The 16,549-nt window shown below is 43.0% G+C and overlaps 1 protein-coding gene across 2 annotated transcripts; it reads right to left on the bottom strand.

Moving 5' to 3' along the window:
- Window positions 1-411: 411 nt before the first annotated feature.
- CST8 (cystatin 8) lies at window positions 412-15,684 on the bottom strand. Of its 2 annotated transcripts, none has more exons than XM_053200318.1 (4): window positions 12,395-12,625; window positions 11,835-12,184; window positions 8,151-8,264; window positions 412-1,783 (listed from the first exon to the last, which is right to left on the bottom strand). In XM_053200318.1, the coding sequence occupies exons 2-4, from the start codon at window positions 12,063-12,065 to the stop codon at window positions 1,700-1,702; spliced, it is 429 nt and encodes a 142-aa protein (XP_053056293.1). In that variant the 5' UTR covers window positions 12,066-12,184; window positions 12,395-12,625; the 3' UTR covers window positions 412-1,699. The 2 variants fall into 2 exon arrangements, with proteins under 2 accessions (XP_053056293.1, XP_014917169.2); XM_015061683.3 differs by lacking the exon at window positions 12,395-12,625 and adding an exon at window positions 15,564-15,684 and having other exon boundaries at window positions 413-1,783.
- Window positions 15,685-16,549: the final 865 nt, after the last annotated feature.

The raw sequence follows: 16,549 nt of genomic DNA, 5'->3' as shown, positions 1-16,549 counted from the left end.
AACCATGGGGGCCTGATGAGGGGAGAGCAGAGACAGCCAGAGGAAGAGCAAGGTCTTTGCAAGGTGAATGTCACTTGTCCCATGCCACTCCAAATGGTATGTTTTCTCACATGTGAAACATCCATTAGGTAAAACACAGGGACTAGAGACAAAAGGAATGGCCTTTGAGTTTCATGGCCTCTTTCACTCTGGGGCAGAAATACTGCAATCCCTACCACTTGCCAGGCCCTGTGATGTGAAGCCTGGCCGGTGCATGTGCACATTTGAAATTTATTTGGCCTCTGGAATCACACCCAACACCACAGTTAAAACAGCCATATCTACTTATTTTTTAAAAATGTTAATCATGGTAAGTACACATAAAATCTACCATATTAACCATTTTTTTAAAGTTTATTTGTTTTGAAAGAGAGTGTGAGAGAGAGAGCACAAGCAGAGGAGGGGCAGAGAGGAAGAGAGAGAATCTCAAACAGGCTCAGTGCTATCAGCGCAGAACCCTATGTGGGGCTGCATGTGGGGCTTTCAATCTCATGAACTCTGAGATCATATACTGAGCAGAAATCAAGAGTCAGATGCTTAACCAACTGAGCCACCCAGGTGCCCCAACCATCTTAACCCTTTTTAAATGTGCAGTTCAGTAGTATTAAGTATATTCACCCTATTCTGTAATTAATCTCCACAACCCTTTCATCTTGCAAAGCTCAGTACCCATTAAATAATTCCCCATTGGACAGACTTGTTTAAGTTTATTTATTTATTCTGAGAAAGGGAGCACAAGCAGGTGAGGAGCAGAGGGAGAGAGAGAATCCCAAGCAGGCTCCATGCGCAGCACAGAGCCTGATGCAGAGTTCAATCTCACAATTGTGAGATCATACCCTGAGCTGAAATCAAGAGTTAGATGCTTAGCCAACTGAGCCTACCCATGAACCCCTAGACAGACTTATTTTTAATGATGATTTTCTTCAAGAGAATTTCATCTCCTGCTATCATCCCTGTTTTCCTATTTCCTTCTCCACATTCCCAATCATCTCTCTCTCTCTCTTTCCCTCCCTCCCTCTTTCTCAGTCTCTCTCTATCTCTACACACACACAACAACAGCAACAACAACAACAATGCAGCCTATTATGAAGGCATTATTGCCCTCCCCCTCTCTCTGTATGACCACTGTTGACATTTACATGAGAAGAAACACACATTCCCTACTTCACAGAGACCCTGAAGGGAAAGACTGTTCCTCCAAAGAGGTTCTCCCAACCCAGGTGACCTGTGGGCTCAGGACCCTCAGGAGGAAGGAGCCTCAGGTTAAAGGAGGTATCCAGAAGGAACCTGCTGAGTTAACACCCACTGGCTTAAGACCTCTGGAAGGAGTTGTTACCTAATCAAAAAGGGATCCCTCCTCAGACTTGCAGTGAGAGTGGAATCATACTTCACTCCAAACTTTGTAGTCAGGGACAAACTTATTCCTGGTGGTGAGCCACCAAGCTGGCCAAAGTCAAGGGGCCTCCCTTGAGGCAAAAAAAAAAAAAAAGAATTGGACATACCCATCTTTTGTCATCACCTAATAAGAAACTAGGAAACTAGGAAACAAAACAAGCAGAGAGGCATGCATGAGGAAACCACAATGGTAATACCAGTACATGCCATTTTTCTCTTTACAGAGAAAGGTAGAGATGGTGGTAGGGGCGAGTTCCAGAACCCCCTAAGCATCCACACACTGCTTCTTCATCACCGTGAATTCACCATTCCAGGGGAGTGCTCCGACCAAAAAACTACACATTACTTTCTGAAAAAGACCACAACCACAACAAAATCAGTAATGCCAAAAAGAAAAAAAAATGTCCTGTTGCTAGGTGTTAGCTTAGGAATATGCTAGACAATAGGTCACCAGCCATCAAGGAATGCTCCCAGGAATCTGCTAGATGTTTCTAACCAACAGCAGATACCTGGAAGGGTCTCTGTTCCCAAACCAACCATGGATACAGAGCAAATACTAAGAATCATGGTGTTTTTCTGGGAGATAAGATATAAAATTGATTTTAATTCCCTTTAATATTTTCCACAATGTAAATAAAGCAATTTTATGTCAGATATAAACTAACATATATTATCTTAATTAAATAATGTCTTTTACAAGACATTGTCTTTAAACAAGACCAGTTTAAAGGGTTTCTAGCACTTACCATCTTTTATTCCAAAGAGCTCTTCTCTCCATTTCAAAATTTTTTTAATGTTTATTTACTTTTGAGAGAGAGAGAGAGAGAGAGAGGAAGGGCCAGAGAGAGAGGGAGACACAGAATCCGAAACAGACTCCAGGCTCTGAGGTGCCAGCACAGAGCCTGACGCGGGGCTCGAACTCACAAACCATGAGATCATGACCTGAGCCGGAGTCAGACGCTTAACCGACTGAGCCACCCAGGTGCCCCTCTTCTCTCCATTTCAAAATACTATTGAAATAAATGAATATTCTATGTGTGTGTGATAGATCAATGGGTGGATGGATAGATAAGTAGATATATAGACAGATTACAGATGATAGATAGAAGATAGATAGATAGATAGATAGATGATAGATAGACAGAGATCATACATATATAGAAATCCTGGAAAAACAGCAAAGAGCATCCTAAATACCTGGAAGCATTGAAGTATTCCCAATGAGCTGTTAGGAGTCAGAGAAGGGAAGCTTGGTGTCTGCTGAATATTGGACACATGCAAAGAAGGACTAAAGAGGCCTTTTCCCCCAGAAACCCAGACAAAAAATATCAAACCAAGATGGCTTATAGACAAATTATACCAAATCTTGGGAACCAAAAGCTCCCATGATCTCTAAATTGATCACAACACACACAAAAAAGATGGAGAGCCTTCATTCTTATTATTCCAGACCAGAAAAATCCTGAAACTAAAATATAGCTCTTAAATAAAGAGAAAAGCTGAGGGTTGCTGGAGGGGTGTTGGGTGGGAAGATGGGTTAAATGGGTGATGGGCCTTAAGGAAGGTACCTTTTCAGAATGAACACTGGGTGTCATATGTAAGAGATGAATCACTGGGTTCTACTCCTGAAGCCAAGACTACAGTTAGTATGTTAACTTGAATTTAAATTTTAAAATGTTTTTAATTAAAAAATATATAATGGAGGGGTGCCTGGGTGGCTCAGTCAATTGGGCATCCAACTTCAGCTCAGGTCATGATCTCACGGTTTGTGGGCTCTGTGCTGACAGCTCAGAGCCTAGAGCCTACTTCAGATTCTGTGTCTCCCTCTCTCTCTCTGCTCCTCCCTCACTCATGCTCTCTGTCTCTCTCGAAAATAAATGCTAAAAAGCTCAAATGTATCTAAAACAAAAATCTTAAAACAAAATACTAGCAAATTAAAGGCAGTTACATATTAAATATTTAATGTCCCTGATGCACTGTTTCTCACAAATTCCCAGTGATATGAAATATGTGGAGTGTCTGTATCTGAAAATTCTGATTCAGTAGGTTTGGGATGAGGTCATGGAATGTGTCTGTGTGTGTGTGTGTGTGTGTGTGTGTGTGTGTGTGTTCACCACATGCTGCAAGTGATTCTTTTTTTTTTTAAGTAATCTCTACACCCAATGAGGGCCTCAAATCCACAACCCAAGATCGAGAGTCACACACTCTACCAATTAAGCCAGCCAAGCACCCCTGATTTTTTAACATTAGGGAAGTTTTAAGAGTACTTAATGTATATATAATCAAAATTCCCAAATAAAAAAGTAGCATGTTGAATCTCACCATATTCTATTGATTTTGAAGGGAGTTCTCTATGTCTCTTGGACTTGGTGCCTGTTTTCTTCCCCAGATTAGGGAGGTTCTCAGCTACAATTTGTTCAAATAAACCTTTTGTCCCTTTTTCTCCCTCTTCTTCTTCTAGGACTCCTATGATATAGATGTTGTTTTGCTTCATGGAATCACTTAGTTCTCTAATTCTCCCCTCATGATCTAGTAATTTCCTTTCCCTCTTTTTTTCAGCTTCATTATTTTCCATATTTTCTATTTCATCTATTCTCTCTTCTTCTTCTTCAGTCCTCATTGTCACTGTATCTAGTTTATTTTTCATCTCACGTTAAAGCATTTTTTTTAATTCATCCTGACTAGTTCTTAGGTCTTTGATCTCTGCAGCAAGGGTTTCTCTGGTGCATTCAATGCTTTTCTCAAGCCAATATGTTGTTTTATGACTGTTGCTTTAAATTCTTATTCAGTTATATGAGCAATAATTTGGCTGTTATTTCTTCTTGACTTTTCTTTGAGGGATAATTCCTCTGTCTTGCCATTTGGGCTAAGTTTCTGTCTTTGGCATTTTTAAAAAGCTTGTTATGTGTCCTGCACCTGAGAGTACTACTGTATTAAAAAGGGGTCATACTCTGTTCAGGGCCTGGCACTCCAGAAGTGTTTCTGGTGTATACTGTGTGCACTCTGCTGTTGTGTTTTGGCTACTCTATCCCACTGGTCAGTCCTCTGGACAGTTCCTCCTTACTTGCAGTGGTGGAGTATTTGGACCTTTAACTAGGGTGTGCTTTGATTTGTTGAAGTAACTCTGGATAATAAGAGTGAGGCTGATCCCATAAAAACAGAAAAAGGAAAGAGGAGAAAAGAAAACCAAACAGAGAATCAAAAAGCTATGACTGATTTCAGGGAAAGAGAAGGGAAGAAAAAAGGCAGAAGAAAATAGAAAAGATGGAAAAGAATAGAAAAGACTGAGATATATATATATATATAATATTATATATGTATATATACATATATATGTATTATATATAATATTATATATAATATTATATATGTATTATATGTACTATGTATATGTATTATATGTATTATATATAATTTATATATAATATATCATATTATATATAATATATAGCCTATGTATAATATATAAAATTATATATATAATATATTAAAAATTTTCTTATATATAAAATAAGAAATGACAAAAAAAGTCAGAAACTATGAGCCTGACTCCAAGAGAAAAAAAGAAGATGGAGGAAAGAAAGGGAGAAAAGAAAGAGTTGCCTGTTGGTGCCTGGGGCTGGTGGCTCTGCTGGTCTGGAGGAGAGGCCAGCTGCTTTGGTTCAGTCTTGACCCAATAAATCAGCATTAGTCAGGCACAGAGAAGCAGTGTTTGGTGTCTTGCCTCCACCGGGGGCCACTGTGCTGCTCTACGAAGTCCCACCCTGCTGATGTTGGGGGGAAAATGGCATCATCCCAATCTCTCCTTCCCAGACCAGGTGTCTCAATCCTGCTCTTCAGGTAGCCTTCAAAAAATAGCAAGGGCAGTGAGCTTGCCCTGTGCCACAATTCTCCTGCAGCTTGTCCTTGGCATTCAGCTGGGATTCAAAACCTGAAGTCTTAAAGGACCTGGCATAGTGCAGACCTGTGCCCCTCCTCTGGAGTAGAGGCTTTCCACCCTGCTGATGAAAGGCCTTTGGCTGGCATCTGCAGGGGTTCTGTCCTTAGGGAGACAATAAAGCCTCTTGCCAAAGCACTCCAGGAAGGAGACTGTTCTCTCCCGTGCACCCCGGAGATTGCTGATCCACACTATGTACTCCAGGGCTAGCTCCCTCCTCCCCAGGAGCACATGCCATGGATCCACTCTGGAAAAAGTCACACACTTTCAAAACCTTGGAATTTTGAAACAGTCCTAAAGGCTGTTTGCAAAAAAGAACTAGTACACTCGGTACTTCTCGCTCCCTGGTGTATGGCCCAAAGAGGTTTTCTTCTTGTGCTAACTCAATGCCACACTTTCACAACCCCTCTCTCTCTCCCTTTTGTGTCTCCACAGAAAGGGTTCCCTCTCCTTCATAAGTTTTCTGTTTTATCTCCCCCAACTCACATACACACACACCTTGACCCTGCCAAGCTGTCCAACTGTGGAGATTCTTCTGCCACTCTGCAGATCTATTTCCTGGTGTTCCAGGTGATGTGATCTCAATACAGCTATGTTTGAGGGACAAGGAAAATCCCAGTCCCCTTTACTTCACCATCTTAACTCCTCCCCCCACCCCCAAATCCCACCATGTTCTAAAAGACAAAGGCAGACAATCCATCATGCTCTTCATTTCCAAACTGGGCCTAACAGAATGGCTCCCACAAAGAAAGGCAGTAAGAAGAAAGACTGTTCTGGCATCAATGATGTGACCAGAGAATACACAATCCATGTTCATAAAACATCTATGGAGTGACCTTCAAGAAGTGTGCCCCCAGAAAATTCAGAGAGAGCTACAAATTTGACGTGAAAGAGATGAATGTGCATATTGACACCAAGCTCAGCAAAGCTGTCTGGGTCAAAGGAATAAGGAGTGTGCCATGCCATATTCATGTGCAATTGTCCAGAAGACTTAATGAAGGTAGAGATTCCCTGAACAAGCTTATATATCAGTTACCTATGTAATTGTCACCACTTTGAACAACCTGCAGTCAGTCAACATGGAGGAGAACAAACCACTGACAATCCAAGCTATAAAGTCCCCTTCAAAAAAGGCCATATTCTAGACATGTAAGAATGACTATTAGTGAATTCATTATTTTATTACACTAATGGATCAAAGAAGAACAATTATTCAATATACTTGGTAGACACTGAAAGAATAATTGATAGATGAAACATTCTTAATTCAAAAAAAAAAAAAACTCTTGGCAGAAGGAATTGGAAGAATTCCAGAAATCAGCACTTGGTATAATATTTAAAATAAGATATAAATACTGAAAGCACCGTAATCAAAACCAGGAATAAGAAAAACTTCCCAGCATTACTATTCTTCAGTGTTATTCCAAAGACTTGGAAAAAAAATAGTTTTCATTATTGACAAATGTGTGTGCTTAAAAACATGCACCTTAAAATTTGGGATGGTCCATGGAAGCTTTAGATAAAATAAGTGAGCTCCTTGAGGACAATTCTCCTTAATTCTAAGATTTTCTATAAACAGGTAAAAAAGGAACAACTTTTCTATAATCCTAATGGGCTCTGTAGAGAATATAAATTTGAATCATCCATACTTCTACTAACAGTAAAAGATAAAGAAAAGTAACATAAAAGCCAGATGGCATGAAGACATACTCCCTGTTTAAATGTTTGCCCTGATAGGTGTCTACTATTAACTGGAAATGATTGGATTTGTTCAGTTTGAGCATACAGTGTCAGCTTTAGTGAGACATAGCAGAAGTACACTTTGTTAATGGGCCCTTGCAATTTCCTGTTCCATGGCTACATGAAATAGTGGTTCTCCAAGTATGGTCCCACAGCCAGCAGCAGCAGCAGCGGCTGGAAACTTGTTAAGAATGTAAATGTTGGGATCCCACTCCAGACCTACTGAAGACATACTGAATCCAAAACTCTGCAAGTAAGACCCAGTCTTCTGGGTTTATCGAGGCTTCCAGGTGATTCTGGTGCCTGCTCACTTAAAGAACCACTGGTGTAAACAAAGGCAAAGACACACCTCTTGGTCAAACCTGCAGAAAGTCTGGGGCCTTCACCAATCTCTTGCATGAATCTGGGGCTCTCCCCACCTCTGAGATCAGAAATACAGGCTTGATGCTAAAAGCTCCTGAGTCAGGTCAGCCCGTTGGTGGGGATCTTTGGGCTCTTCTATGACCTTCCTGGAAATCATGGCTGACCCTGGCAAGAATCAACTGTAGGTCTGGAAGGATGGGAACACTGTCTGGCCTAGTCACTGCTTAATCTTCAGCACCCAAAATAGCACCTGGTGCAAAGTAAGCTTTGGTGAGTAGCTAAGTGAATGAACAGGTTTCCTTTTGTGCCTTCACAAGGATGAGCAACTGTGGGGCCACCAATGGTTAGGTTGCTCATCTTGGTCAAAGAGGATAGACTTTCAGTGAACATGTGTTGGAAAGTTTTTTTGCACCAGGAGGCCAGAGTTGATGAAGCTTTCACAATAAGAATGACCCTGACAGAATTCTGTCCCTAGGATGAGGGGTGGGGAAAGACTCAGAGGGATCCACCACATTCCATCACTCTGTTGCCTCTGCTTTAAAAGTCACAAGGTTGCCCATCTCTAGACAAAAACTTGGGGAGCGATCCAGACCTTAGAGAGAGGGTGTGTGCACCCCAAGTTCTTCTTACTAGGGCTCAGAGCAGCCAAGACCATCACAGAATGTTAGTCACCTACCTTTTCCAGTTTGGTGTTCTCTTGAATGACACAGTTTTCAGTACCATTTGAAAGCTTTCTGCAATTGCTGCGGGCAATTTCAACATCAATAAAGTATTCCAAACGATCTGTGACCTGTCAATTAGCAATTGTGCAATTTTATTAAAAAAAAACCTTATTTTACTTTGTTAAAGTTTTAGCCAAAAAAAAACTTTAAAAAATGCTCTCCCCCTCATCCTCTCTCCCTATCTCCTACTCCCTACCCCTTCTCTCTCAAACATATCTTTAGAGGAAGGTCTATGACATCCACTGCCTAGATTCCTTTGCATGCTGATACCAGTTAGACATTGGAAACCACTGCCTGGAGCTGTATGCTCAGGGAAAAGTCTCCTTTTCAGTGTAGGGCCTCCTTGAAGGCAAGACTTTCTAATTCTATTTCTGTCCCAAAGTCCAGGGCATGCTTCATGAGATGGGGGAGAAGGATGAGTCACCAGAACCATCAGCTCTCCTGAGCCCAAAATGTTACAGGTTCACACTGAACAGATAGGAGGACAGGCCCTGTGGCCACACTGGATGCCCCTCCCTGATTCCTTTCCCACACCTCCCTTCATAGTCTGTTTTCTGATGACATCTCCTGCTTTGGAGGGCTTCCCCCCACCTTAGGAAGCAACCCTTAAAAGTGTCATGCTGGTTGGATTTTGTCATATTGTTCTCTGTTGAGTGTTTAGTAAGCAGACAAACAGTAGGTCTACAGCAAGGCATCAGTAGTTACTGAACTCATTAATGACTGACTCTGGTTAAAGCTACTCATTATTCCCGTTTAAATCAACTTTCATCTGATTTTAAAAGATTATAGTAGAAGGAAAAAAGAAGTGTCTTTCTTCATTGCTATCTGCAGCCTTTAATAAAGTGGTATTAAATTTTAGTTACATTTCAAAGAATTAACAAGGTGACTTTAGCCTGCATGGGAGAAGCTGGTTAGATAACATCAATAGCTGCTGGTTTGAGAATGAAGTTGGTCCTTAGGGAACCTCAAAAATACCATGGAGGCAAACCCAAACACCCACAGCACTTCTTATCCAGCCCTAACACTTGCTAACGCTCACGGAGTGCTTGCTCCCTGCATAACACTGTTCTTGGGGCTTGGTACATGCCCACACACTAACCCCCTACAGTGAGGCTGTCACTACCAATGTTTTCAGGGAAGGAAACTAAGCAGAGGAATTAAGTGACTATCCAATTATCAGTCAAGATAATCACCATGCTGTCAGGGTAGAGCCTGCTTAGGATTCTCTCTTTCTCTCTCTCTCTCTCTCTCTCTCTCTCTGCCCCTCCCCCACTCTTGCAAGTTGTGCACATACTCTCTCTCAAAATAAATAAATAAACTTAAAAAAAAAAACAGTCTAATCACATGGATCCCTAGAACTCCCTGACCTAATGTTTATTTGGCATCTCAGCATTCCTAAGATAGAATAAAAGATTTTGCCCATGGCTTTCAAGACCCTGCATGGTCTGGTCCCTACCAGTCACACTGGCTCCTTTGAGTTGCTGAAGTGGGCCATGCTCCTTCCCAATGGCAGCCTTCTATGCCTGATTGATCTTCCCAACCCCTGTGCACCTTCCCACCATCCCCCCTGCTCCTGTCCTGCAGCAGATGCTGTGAGTAGTGCCCATGGCCCTTACCTTGCTGTTCCCAAAACACACTGTCACTTCCCAGGGTTCCCTGCCTGGAGGCTTCCTGACCAACAGGAGAAGCCAAGAGTAGTTCGTAGCCAATGACAGACAGGAATTGATACGTAAGCAACCAAGCTCCTATCTTATAGTGTGGCTCAACTCCAAGGCAGGCTATGCACCCTCTCCTGAAGCCCCAGGAAGACCAAGCCCAGAGGCCAATGTGGTCACCTGCATAGTAACTCTGTCTGTACTGACCACTTCCCCCACCTCCCTTCCCCTCCAACCTCCTGGTGCTTCCCAGGATGGCCTCCCAAATAAACCACTTGCACTTGACTTCTAGCACTAGCATCTGCTGTGGCAAACCCAAACAGAAACACTTCCCACCAGCATCCTTCACCTGATTCCCTCCTAGTCTGCCCTCAGGTTTAGCTTCAAAAACACACCCTAGGGAGGTGGTTCTCAGCCTTGACTGTGTATTGGGATCACTTGGAAGGTTTTAATACCTATTGAGACCTAGGTCTCACACATGGATCTTCATTAAATTGGTGATGATGCAGCAGGTACAGTAGGATATTTACAAGCTCCTCAGGTGAGAGTCTGTTCGAGGAAGCCTTCCCCTGACCCCAGACCCCTAGGTACCACGTCACCAGGTCAGATGCCCCAGCTTTCATTCCAGGTTTAGTGCTGTTTCTTTCTGACTGGAATGCTGGCTCCCTGGGAATGTGATTATTTCTGTCCATCTCACCTCCCCATCTATAGCAGTTAGCATAGAAGTGGCTGAGAGAAACTTGCTGAATGCATGTGCTACATGGATATCAAAGAAAGACAACTGTTATGGGGCCTGGGGAAGCTACAAGAGTCAGAATCCATTCTCTATTTCAAAGGGCTGCAGGAGTGCCCTGGTGAATTATGCAGTGTACCCAGTCAATAAACAGAGTGCTATCAGCATAGTGTACTGGAGATATAGGCTGGTGGCTCACATGGTCCCAAAGAGACAGGGCCAGAAGTACCAACAGAGAAACTGGCTCAGTTCCTGCAAATTAACATGGCATATGGAGAATATAAAAAATGAAGTAAACTCAGCCAACAATGACGTCTCTGGTAAGTATCTTTAAAATTCATTTCCAAAAGTTTCACGGTGGAATTACAAGCCACAGCATCAACCCACAGACTGAGGATGATACAGTCAGATGAATTCCAGCTTTGGGGGATTTTTCTCAACCATGGCAGGCAAGGCCATGTGTTTCTTTTTTTTAATGTTTATTTATTTTTGAGAGAGAGAGAGACAGAGCATGAGTGGGGTAGGAGCAGAGAGAGAGGGAGACGCCGAATTGGAAGTAGGCTCCAGGCTCTGAGCTGTCAGCACAGAGCCCGACGCAGGGCTCGAACTCACAAACCGTGAGATCATGACCTGAGCTGAAGCTGGACACTCAACTGACTGAGCCATCCAGGTGCCCCAAGGCCATGTGTTTCAAGTCACCCTCAATGGAATCCAAGTAAGCAATGCTTCCTAGCATTTGGACCATGCATAGTCATGTGAGGAGGGATACATTTTTCTGACCACTAAATCAGAATGTCTGTACTTCCACTAAATGAATGTTGGATTCAAATAATTATAGAATATAGGAGGAAGGACTTTATTACTTACATATTGAATAGTTCCACATGTCTCTTTTCAACCCCACAATGCACGCTATGTGTTTAGATTGAAATGTTGCCTTCAGCAGCATTATTGCAAAATATTCATGGCACTCAATTTGTCTCCCAATACTAGCAAATGCAAATCATGGACATTTGATTTGCAGTTTAGAGTCTAAATGAATAAATACACATAAAGTACTTAGAACAACACTATAAGCATATAGAGAAAGTGCAGTGATGTTACAGCGACATGCAAGTGAGTATGTACTTGAGCACTCACATATTTAGAACTTTCATGTATCATTGTTTTTCTTGCAAGCCCATTCTTTCAGTATGGCTTCAGTCTGTGCCACCATAGCAAATATACATATTGGGAGAGAACACCTTTACCTGCAACTGGGTTTGTACTGTCTTGATCACCTGGAAGATGTACTTATCCTCACTCTCTTTGTTGTATTCTTGCATGGCAAACCACAGACACTGCTTCACGTTGGCATTTGAGGCATTGATCACTTTTAATTCCCTCAACACTTTGACTTTATTCTTGTCTGGATCTGTGCTGGCCACCAGGGCCACCAAAATGGTGATCAGGTGGAAGCAGAACCCCCAGGATGTGGTCATGGTCCCTCCGTCCAGGGACACAGGTGAGCCTCCTCGTCCTCTCAGGGCTGGAGCTGCAGGTAGGGTGCAATTTCTGCTGCCACCAAAGATTCAAAGATCTTACAATAGCATCAGCCCAGCTGCATTCAAGAAAGAGCCATTATGTTCACTCTTTAGGGCTATCCCTGTCTCCAAGGAAATAAACCTACAAGAAGCCAGTTAAAGAGTCCCTGCCACCAGCCTTCCGCCCTCTATACCCCAGGTGTGGTCTGCAGTTCATGGAGAACACTTAGGCCCAGGTATGCCAGCAACTACCTTGTGCACCTCACCCCCCACTCCTGTTTTTGTACCTCAGGCCTGTAAGATGTGACCGTGAAAAATGTTGCTGCTCCAAGGTTTCCTGGCTCCAACTCTCTAGGTGTTCTCCAGCTGGCTGCCCCCAGTGACTGCCCCCTCCTCCTTTTGCCGTTGGCTATGGCCCACGCCCCAGCCTGTGGTTCTCCTGGCTCTCTAGTGCTCAGTTTGTGCCTAGGCCCTGGTCAGGGGTCTCCCTCACTTCTGATACTCTTCCCTGTCCATGCCCTTGCAGGCATGTCACACTTTGTGATGTAATCCAGCACCTGTGACACTGCCACTGTCTTTCAGTGCAGGCAGTTCACATACAACAGGCAAGTTGTGGGGGCCCCCAGAAGTTTCCTGCCCACTTGTGCAGTGACCCCAGCTTCCTAAATTTTGGCCTCTGGACTCCCTCTGTTTGGGCCAATAGCACTTCATTCTGCTGTAATTGCCAAGGTGAGGGTCACTCAGCCCACCTGATGCTCAACACCATGTCTTAGCAGAAGGGGTGCATGCAACCCTGAGCTCTTAGATATTCTGCTTCTTGTGAAAATCCCAAGTCAATGTCCAGCAAGTTTCTGCAGGGGCAGAGAGGTGGGCATTTGTCTCAGAGCCAGAAGACTGATGGGCTCTTGACCATGAGAAGGGGCAATGTATAGGAAATCATAGACAGGCATAAATATGTGAAACATTGCAGTGTGAATATACCCTATTTTATTTAAACTGACTGCCTGTTGATGGTTGTTTGGTTTGTTTCTCATTTACAGCTGTTACAAACAGTACCGTAGTGGACAATACTTTTCCAATATCTTTATGAAATTACACAGTTATTTCTGTATAATAGAAGACTAGATAGAAAATTGATGCAAAAGCTTTATTCAAATTAAAAGTTAGTATATACTGCCAAACTGTTAATTCTGTGCTAGTAACATATCAATGATTTTCAAATTTTGCTACATGTTAAAGGCACTTAGGGTGTTTTAAGGAGTACCGAGGCCACTCCCACCATTAAAATCAATCTTCAGAGAGGGCCCAGTGATGAGGAAATCATCACTTTTTAAAGTTTCTAGGGTTTCAGTGCACAGTCGGTTTGAAAACTAGTGTACTGCATTTATGTTTCTTGTGTATCAATGTGCACATGAACCAGGATGCAAAAGACTAAATAACCAATTCTTCATAGATAAAAATTTTTTTTATAAAACAAATGTGAAGGCATCTTGATCACACTTTAGCTGTGTGCACCCACATCTTCAACCACATCTCTAATAGCCCCTCCCACCTCACCAAGGACCAAACAGAGCCCTGCCTCCATACTCAGGCCCAGCCTCCTTGCTGGGGCTTGATGTTGCCTCTGTTGGATGTTCATCCCTCACCTCCATCCAGTAGTTCATACACCTGCAAATCTCAGCACAAGTGTCATTGCCCCCACCCAAATCTAAAGTGCCTCTCCCAGCTACTCCCATCTATTCCCAGTTACTCCCAGCTACTATTCCTGCCTACTTTCACCTACTCCCTACCTACTCCCACCTACTACTAGCTGCCTGCAAGGATCAGGGCACATGGATCTCCATTCCACTTCTATTTTACCCAACAGTAGCCCTCAGGCCAGGGACCTAATAACTCTGAAAGCCAACACCCATATCTGTAAAATGGAGACAAGCTTTTTCCTATCTCTGATGGTTCCCATGACACAGGGAAATAGGGTGGGTGAGGCCCCTCAGGAGTGGAGCCCATATAGATTGAGAGGTACCCCAAGGCCCTTACTGGGCTCCATCGTCAAGGACCAACCCCAGAGACACAGCCCAACAGAGAGAGAGTCCATTTCAGAGAGTCTCTGGCACAGGGAGTCCCACCACACCAGGGCCCACTGAGTCTTGGCTGCTAGAGTAACTCCACTAAATGCCCATCAGCCATTTCCTAATTAACCAAATCCAAAACACTTGTTTGACTTTCTCTGCCTCTATGGTGCATTTGAGTTTTTTGTTTGCTTGTCTTTTTCTTTGCTTATGAACTGGAGTTGTCCAGAGTTTGCTTAAGCATGATGTTTTCCTTTGTTCATGACACACCTGGCATTGGTCCATGTGTGGCTGTATGAGGCAATGAAAAGCCCACGACCCGTCGACCAAACCAAGAGCTAGAATGTTATCAATATCTGAAAATATGTGCTCCTTTTTTAATACACAATACCCAGTGTCCCCCAAAGTGACCCTTACCTGAATTTCATATTTATCATCCCTGCCTTTATTTGCACACCTGACGTGCCTAGTTTTGCTTGGGTTTGTACTTTGTAAAAGGATAACTACCACAGTGTATGTAAGACTCCTGGGACTGAGATTTGTTCATTTAGCATTATATAACCAAGTTTCACAGACTGAGTCATCACTGAAGTCCTCCAAGCCTTCCTGTTTAAGAAAGGTTCATCTGCACCCATTGCCTTCTCAGGACCTCCCCCTACAGTGGATTGAATCTATTTCTCCATCCATTGTGGTGGATTTGGGCATATGACTGGTTTAGGCCTGTGCAGTGGAGGCAGAAGTGACCATATGTCAGGATTATAGTGAGATGTGAAGATGTACTGCCTTTATCCACTTGTCCTCAGGTCATTTTCCAAGGTAAGGGGGTGCCCTAGGACATAGACTGAGAATATGTCATGTAGGAACACCCAGTCCAGGCCCCAGAACAATGTTCAGAGCCCACATGAAAGCAAGCCCAGCTGCATCATCCTAAAGTGGAGCCACACCACCACACCTCCTAGACCAGGTAGTATAAGTGCCTGACATTAAGCTTATTGATTGTAATGTGAGTGCCTGTCTTGAGTTTTGGTTGCCAAGGCATCCATTTCAAAGACATCTATCTCAAATAAACACTGCCAGCTATAGACACAACCACTAGCAAACAACTAGATAAGGAAGCAGACCACCCCACCATGAAGGTCCTTCTTTCAGAGAGCCTTGAGTGACCTCGATATCTGACCATGTGAATGACCCCACTTCTCCCTTCCCATGCTCCATTTCCCGTTCCTTTTTTTAAAGTTTTTTTTTAATTTATGAAGTAATCTAGAATTCACAATGCCAAGATCAAGAGTCACATGCTCTTCCAGCTGAGCCAGCCAGGTGCCTCTCCACCTCCCCTGTTTTGCTTTAAATTTGTTAATAAAGAGTGAACCCATGAAACCCTGGATACCTCTCCCTCAGCCTCTAATGAAGGTGGAGCCCCAGGTCTGTGCGTGTTCTCTCTCTCTCTCTCTCTCTGTCTCTCTGAGACCTTGCTGTGTGGCCACCAGGTGTGTCACGTGCCCTCCAGGACTTGTGAGTAATAAAACTTGTTATTCATAGTTCTCTGATGATTTTGCTGAGGTGTGTCCCTCTGTCATAATGGTACCAGAAAGGCCAGTCCAGCCACAACACTGACCCCAATGGGATGTGGTGGGGGGAATATCTGTGGGGCTTGTTATTAGAAAAGACAGGCTCAAGTGAACATGCAACCCTGTGAATAGGCTTGACAACAATCAGCCAAGCTGCAGTCAGCCCTGAGACCCATGCAATGTGTACTAGACACTTGCTGTGGTTAGCTATGATGGTAAGGAGTAAGTTAGTACACAGCATGTCTTTGCAAACAGCAGAATAATACACACTAAAATCCACGCAATTAAGGCAGTATTTCTAGGGTAGGTTTTAGAGAAATATATAGTTACAGTTGTTGATTTTGTAAAAGATCATGCCTCTAACTCTCATAACCCTTTGGTCTCACAAGTATACACACACACACACACACACACACACCCCATCATAATGTTGATATTACCTAGACAATTTTAATTCTGGGCTTCTCTGGACATAGTCAAGCTGTTTTTGTGATTCTGCATACTTGTCAGGGAGGAGTAAATGCTTTGCTATAGGCTACTGAGATTTTCAGGCTGCAGCTGTAGCTGATTGATATAAAGCCTTTATACCTGAGGTATTTTGTCTTCCTTTTAATTTTGGACAATGTGTCTCCATTTTTCCTTCAAATATTTCTAACTTTTTATTTTTGTTTCCTTTGGGATTTCTGTGTTCCCACTGTTGCAGTTGTCACTTTTACTTCTCTCCTTTGCATCAGTTCATTTTTCTCTTTATTATTTTGTTATCATCTCCTACTGCCTCCTGAGAACATTTCCCAGCTAGCTTGTC

Source organism: Acinonyx jubatus, chromosome A3 (genome assembly GCF_027475565.1).
Source record: "Acinonyx jubatus isolate Ajub_Pintada_27869175 chromosome A3, VMU_Ajub_asm_v1.0, whole genome shotgun sequence".
Classification (NCBI taxonomy): domain Eukaryota; kingdom Metazoa; phylum Chordata; class Mammalia; order Carnivora; family Felidae; genus Acinonyx; species Acinonyx jubatus.
Note: the sequence above shows the minus strand (reverse complement) of the source record. Positions and strands in the feature narration are given on the sequence as shown.

Excerpts from the sequence above, each read along its gene's own strand:
- CST8 (XM_015061683.3), bottom strand. The coding sequence starts at position 12,065 with ATGACCACATCCTGGGGGTTCTGCTTCCACCTGATCACCATTTTGGTG. Across the intron at positions 8,265-11,834 it reads CAGTACAAACCCAGTTGCAG|GTCACAGATCGTTTGGAATA; the intron begins GTAAAGGTGTTC and ends GCTAATTGACAG. Across the intron at positions 1,784-8,150 it reads AGAACACCAAACTGGAAAAG|AAAGTAATGTGTAGTTTTTT; the intron begins GTAGGTGACTAA and ends GGTCTTTTTCAG.